The following is a 7013-nucleotide window of genomic DNA, read 5'->3' as shown; positions in this document are numbered from 1 at the left end:
TGAAATATAATCAAGTGTTAAATCAGACTTTAGTTCCACCTGGAGTAAATCCACCAGCTACCCTGCAGTATACAAAGTCATTCAAACTAGCTGCACCTTTACCAGCTTTGAGAACACTTTCATGATCAATCATTATAAAACATATCATATATATTATTCTGAAATGGACCAATCTGCACAATGACTACTTTTACTGTCTCTACTTTCACTATATTTTGATGATAATACTTTTCTACTTTTACTTGAGGAACATTTTGAATGCAGGACTTTTACTGTGACAGAGTATTCCTACACTCTGGTACTTCTACTTTTACTCAAGTACAATATCTGAGTACTTCTACTTTTACTCAAGTACAAGATCTGAGTACTTCTACTTTAACTCAAGTACAAGACCTGAGTACTTCTACTTTTACTCAAGTACAAGATCTGAGTACTTCTACTTTTACTCAACAACAAGATCTGAGTACTTCTACTTTTACTCAAGAACAAGATCTGAGTACTTCTACTTTTACTCAAGTACAAGATCTGAGTACTTCTACTTTTACTCAAGTACAAGATCTGAGTACTTCTACTTTTACTCAAGTACAAGATCTGAGTACTTCTACTTTCACTCAAGTACAAGATCTGAGTACTTCTACTTTTACTCAAGTACAAGATCTAAGTACTTCTACTTTTACTCAAGTACAAGATCTGAGTACTTCTACTTTAACTCAAGTACAAGATCTGAGTACTTCTACTTTAACTCAAGTACAAGACCTGAGTACTTCTACTTTTACTCAAGTACAAGATCTGAGTACTTCTACTTTTACTCAACAACAAGATCTGAGTACTTCTACTTTTACTCAAGAACAAGATCTGAGTACTTCTACTTTTACTCAAGTACAATATCTGAGTACTTCTACTTTTACTCAAGTACAAGATCTGAGTACTTCTACTTTTACTCAAGTACAAGATCTGAGTACTTCTACTTTCACTCAAGTACAAGATCTGAGTACTTCTACTTTTACTCAAGTACAAGATCTAAGTACTTCTACTTTCACTCAAGTACAAGATCTGAGTACTTCTACTTTTACTCAACAACAAGATCTGAGTGCTTCTACTTTTACTCATGTACAAGATCTGAGTACTTCTACTTTTACTCAAGTACAAGATCTGAGTGCTTCTACTTTTACTCATGTACAATATCTGAGTGCTTCTACTTTTACTCATGTACAATATCTGAGTGCTTCTACTTTTACTCATGTACAATATCTGAGTGCTTCTACTTTTACTAAGTACAAGATCTGAGTACTTCTACTTTTACTCAAGTACAAGATCTGAGTACTCCTGCCACATCTGATTTATATATCTATATCTCTTTATATTTAGCTACGCGGGCTAATTTCCCGTTGAGTGAGCAGTTAGCTTCATGCTAATTCAGTCACATTGGTTTTACTATGAGTTGTTAGCGTCGTGCTAACGCAGCAGTTAGCATTATGCTACTCATTCCCATTGGTTTACTATGAGTTGTTAGCATTGTTAGCATCACGTTAGCTCCATATTAGCTTCATGTAAACACAAACCTCCGTGTTTGCGCCACACGCCTCCTTTAATCATGATTCTCGGCATCTTGGCGACCTGGTTGTCTCTCCTCCTTCGGTGAAAGTGTTATAACTGATTCTCAGTCAGTTATGGAGGAAAGTGGAGCTGCACAATGTTTTTTTTTGTAGTTTAAATCAAACTACATCCAATGCGAGGGAGGCAACGAGCTGCACCACACCGGAAACTGGTGTCGCAGAATGAACGGTCCGACGACTTCGTCTTCTTCGTGTTTACAGCGGTTAGCATCCAGCTTCACGCTGCATTACCGCCACCCTTCTGTTCCGGAGTGGGTCAGAAATATACGTAGTTCACATTCTAGAGGTATTATAAACAGTAGAAAAATAAAAACGACATCCTCTTTATCAATTCAGTTTTCTTAAATACTGTAGCGACCCTGTGGAAACATTACGATACTCAAATCAGGCTTTATATTCATCCTCCTCAACACTAACAGGTTCCTGAGATTAAACAGACCCACCCCACAATGTCTCTTCGGTGTGTTTCTCTGTGTGTCTTTAATATGTAATGACAGAGAGGACACGTTTTACAGTTTCTTCATCCAAACCACATTTAACTTTTTGAACGGGGCCGCTTGTCATGTGACGACGAACAACCAATCACAGCCAAGCTTTACTGTCTTCCGTAAACACCAACCGTCTTCAGTAGGATTAGAAGTTTATTATTTTACTGCCAACAGAGTTTAAGATCTGTACAGAATGTCTACTTAAAAGGACATGTTATGAGCTCTGCTGCTGCTCATCTGTCACATGATCACGATGTCAGTTATAATAATAATAAAGCTGCTGCGCGGCTCCTCTCTGCAGGGACGTAGGGACCGTCTACAAAGTGCAACACCGAAACATGATAAAACTAAAATAATAAATAACTTCCCTGTCGTAAAGTGTGACCAAAATCTCTTCGCACATCTTCTAACACTTCAGGGTCGGTTCTGACTATTTTGCTGCCCTAGAAATCTTTAGTAAAATGCTTCAATCTGGTGCGGTGCACTTTGAGCGCCCAATTACAGTATATAGGGGGTACAACTCTAAAACACCCATATGAAAAAGATCGGTTTACATTTTAATAATCAAATAAGTATGTGAACATAACCAATAACCCATAGCCAATAAGAAATGAATGTAACATATTTTATTTTTGTTGTTCATTCATATCTTATTTTACCTTAACATTTATTTATGCATATTTTTTAATCTCTCCAGTTTTAAACGATGTTTTTGGTTACTGTCCTGTAGTAGGCTATACATTGGATTGTTTGATTTCTATCTGTATTTGTGTGTGAAGTGATGTTTGTTGCACTTTCCTGAATCACAGCGAAGATATTGAGTCTGAATCAAAGCATATTTTCAGAATCAGAATTCCTTTATTTGTCCCAAAAAGTGGAAATCTACATTATTACATCAAAAGATGTATAGTGCAGATAAAGTGAAAAGAGTAGACTGTATATTCAAATATAACAAAGTAGGAAGACATTATTAATAATAAAGAAGAACAATAAGTAAAAACACATAACAAGTACACCACGGTTAAAAACAAATAGATGGAAATATATTTTTTAAACAACGTTGGTCTAACATCAGCTGTGATCCTGAACAGACTGAACTCTCTGGGCAGCAGGGAGGAAGTCTCTGGAACAGGAGGAGACTCTTCCTCCTACAGAGGAACCAGAGACACTGATCCAGACCAAACTGCAAACCCAGCATAGAGAGGTTCAGTGAATGTGGTTCTGAAGGTGTGGAGGTGGATCAGTGTGTCAGAGGAGACTCTGTAGAAGGAGAGAGAGCCAGCAGGATGATCCAGATACACTGCTACTCTACCAGAGGAGGAGGAGGAGGAGGAGGAGGAGGAGGAGGAGGAGGAGGTGTGTGTTACTGTGTTATTGTGACAGACATAGTAACGACCACCAGAGCAGTACAGACTCCAGGACTGATCATTCCATCCAAACTCACATCCATCATCACTGCCTCCTCTCCTCCTGATTCCTCTGTAAGTCACTGATATATAAACCTCTCCTCTCCTCTCGACCTCCCAGTAACAGAGACCAGTCAGAGCTTCTCTACACATCAGCTGACACCAGGGGTCAAACCTCTCTGGATGATCAGGATATGGCTGCTCCTCCTCCACACATGTCACCTCCCTGTTGTCCTCAGACAGTTTGAGGTTCCTCTGTGCTGTGTTTGTGTCGAGTGAGAGTTCACAGGAATCTGAGGAGAGGAACAGCAGCAGTTATTCATCTATCAGCTGTTCATTTATTGACACTTTGATGATGAAGGTTACATTTGAAGATGGTGGCTGCTTTGTTTTCATGAATCAAATTAAACCACACTCACACTTCCTCAGACCGGGTCTCAACCATCGGACTCCAGCAGGCTCCATCCTGAAAGAAGGGGGGGGGGGGGGGGGGGGGGGGGTCAGAGCAGCATGGAGACGTGGACATCACTCTCAAACTCAGAGCTTTGTTATTCTCCACAGATGAAGCTACATGTTCACGATATCATTTTAGATCAGTCGATAAATAAAGCTCATTAACTTCAATGATTATTTCTCAGAGAATAAGATGTAAGAGTTGATCAGTGTTCAGTTAGTGTTCCCTCAGCATCTGCTAGCAGCAGTCAATGAGTGTTTCTCTTACCTGGAATCTGAAGAGGAAAATAAATGAACTTTATTTAAAAGCATCTTTCATGCAACGCACTTTGGGTTTGCTTTGAGCAATGAAAGGTGCTTTGACCATACCATTTATTATTATTATTATTATGATGAATTCACAGGACATCTGATAGTTCATCATTGTGTTTAAAAGAGGGAGGGGCCATTTAGTGCTTTAAAAATAGGAGAAGCACTTCAGAATCAATTCAGATACAGGAGCCAGTGCAGATGGTGTCCATCAGGAGTGGGATGATCTCTGCTGTGTTTAGGTTGTTGGATGGATTTTGACTCTATTGCCAAAATGATAAAAGCAGTTTTTGGTCAGCAAATTAAAATGAGCATTAAAATGGAGATCAGAATCTAAAATGATAAAGATGTATTTCTTGTTGTCGTGTCTTCTCTGTAAACACAGAGCTGCTGCCTGAGTCTTATCCCGTGCCTTTAGTTCCCTTCAATGTTTTTGTCTTGGCATACACACAGTGGAGGAAATACGTATTTGATCCCTGCAGACTTTGTAAGTTCACCAACAAAGAAAGGACCAGTCTGTCATTTGAATGGTAGGTTTATATAAACAGTGAGAGAAAGAATATCAATAAGGAAATCCAGAAATGTACATTATATAAAAGATAAAAATGTATTTGCATTTAACTGAGTGAAATAAGTATTTGATCCCCTTGCAGAACATGTGTTAGGACTTGGTGGAGAAACCCTTGTTGGACACACAGAGGTCACACAGAGGTCAGACGCTTCTTGTAGTTGGTCTCCAGGTCTGTGCACATCTCAGGAAGGATGTTGGTCCACTCCTCTCTGAAGATCCAAATCCTTCAGGTGTTGAGGCTGATGCTCGGCATCTGGAAGCTTCAGCTCCCTCCACACATTTTCTATGGGATTAAGGTCCAGAGACTGGCTAGGACCCTCCATCACCTGAAGGTGCTTCTTCTTTAGCCTCTCCTGTGTTGCCTTGGCCGTATGTTCAGGGTCCTTGTCCTGCTGGAAGACCCCTCCATGACCCATGGTCAGTGTCCTGGCTGAGGGAAGGAGGCTATCGACCAAGATCTCACGGGACATGTCCCCGTCCATCCTCTCCTCGATGCAGGAAGTCCTCCTGTCCCCTCAGCAGAGAAACAGCCCAAAGCAGAATGTCTCCACCTCCATGCCTGACGGATGGTGTTCTGGGGTTATAGTCAGCATCTCTCTTCCTCCAAACACGGCGTGTCGAGTTGAAGCCAAAGATCAACATTTTAGTCTCATCTGACCTCATCCGCTTTTCCCAAGCCTTCTCTGAATCATTCAGATGTTCGTTGTCAAACTTCAGACGGCCTCTCGTGTTCTTCTTGAGCAGGGGGCCTTCAGGCACTGCAGGATTTGATCAACTATGGTGTAGTGTGTTACCAATAGGTTTCTTGGTGACTGTGGTCCCAGCTGCCTTGAGATCATTAACAAGTTCCTCCTGTGTAGTTCTTGGCTGATCCCTCACCTTTCTCATGATCATCAATACCCCACGGGGCCAGATCCTGTGTGGAGCCCAGACCGAGGGCCATTGATGCTCATTTTGTGTTTCTTCCATTTAGAAACACACACATTATTCTTCTGAATAATGGCACCAAGAGTTGTCTCCTTCTCACCAAGCTGCTTTCCGGTGGTCTTGTAGCCGATCCCAGCCTGGTGCAGGTCTACAGTCTCACCCTGAGGTCCTTAGACAGCTCTACAGTCTCGCCCATGGTGGAGAGATTGGAATCTGATTGATTGATTCTGTGGACAGGTGTCTTTTATACAGGTAACAAGTTGATTAGGAGTACTTTTTTAAAGGAAGATGAATTATTTGTCTGTGGGAGCCAGAATCCTTGTTTGTTGCAAAGGGATCAAATACTTATTTCACTCAGTTAAATGGAAATACATTTTTATCTTTTATATAATGTCAATTTCTGGATTTTCTTTTTTGATATTCTTACTCTCAATGTTTATATAAACCTACCATTCAAATTATAGACTGTTAATGTATTGTGTGGGCAAACTTAAAAAATCTGCAGGGGATCAAATACTTATTTCCTTCACTGTATATGTTTATAATACCTGAGAGTGTCCAGTCTCCAGAGAGGATCCTCCAGTCCAGCAGACAGCAGCTTCTCTCCTGAGTCTCCTGGATGATTGTAGCTCAGGTCCAGCTCTCTCAGATGGGAGGGGTTGGATCTCAGAGCTGAAGCCAGAGAAACACAGCCTTCCTCTGAGACCATACAGCACGACAGCCTGAACACACACACACACACACACACACACACACACACACACACACACACACACACACACACACACACACACACACACACACACACACACACACACACACACACACACACACACACACACACACACACACACACACACACACACACACACACACACACACACACACACACACACACACAAGTTCAAACAAGAGTGAGTCAAAAAACAATAACAAATGTTATTGAAGCAGATGCAACAAAAGGTTATGAGTGTATCCATCATTAATGTACATCGCAATTTAACTGGCTATAAGTTGAACATGTTGATGAATCCTGACCTGAGAGTCTCCAGAGCACAGTGAGGACTCTCCAGTCCAGCAGACAGCAGCTTCACTCCTGAATCCTGCAGGTCGTTGTTACTCAGGTCCAGCTCTCTCAGACTAGAGGACTGGGAGCTGAGGACTGAGGACAGAGCTGCACAGCTTCTCTCTGACAGCTTACAGACACTCAGTCTGAAGAGAAAATAATAAACAACAACATAAA

The 7013-nt window shown here is 41.1% G+C and overlaps 1 protein-coding gene across 1 annotated transcript in view; it reads right to left on the bottom strand.

Moving 5' to 3' along the window:
- Nucleotides 1-2940: 2940 nt before the first annotated feature.
- The window catches only part of LOC307044216 (uncharacterized protein), a 68202-nt gene continuing 64129 nt past the window's right edge, over nucleotides 2941-7013 (bottom strand). Inside the window, exons 13-16 of the mRNA XM_079689298.1 lie at nucleotides 6809-6982; nucleotides 6319-6492; nucleotides 3930-3976; nucleotides 2941-3803 (exon numbers count right to left, since the gene is read on the bottom strand). Of these exons, the coding sequence (XP_079545424.1) occupies nucleotides 3253-3803; nucleotides 3930-3976; nucleotides 6319-6492; nucleotides 6809-6982 (946 nt within the window). The 3' untranslated portion in view covers nucleotides 2941-3252. The remainder of the gene's footprint in view (nucleotides 3804-3929; nucleotides 3977-6318; nucleotides 6493-6808; nucleotides 6983-7013) is intronic.

Source organism: Notothenia rossii (genome assembly GCF_949606895.1).
Source record: "Notothenia rossii genome assembly, chromosome: 6".
NCBI classification, from domain to species: Eukaryota; Metazoa; Chordata; class Actinopteri; order Perciformes; family Nototheniidae; genus Notothenia; species Notothenia rossii.
The sequence above is the reverse complement of the archived record's forward strand: the minus strand, read 5'-3'. Positions and strand labels throughout refer to the sequence as shown.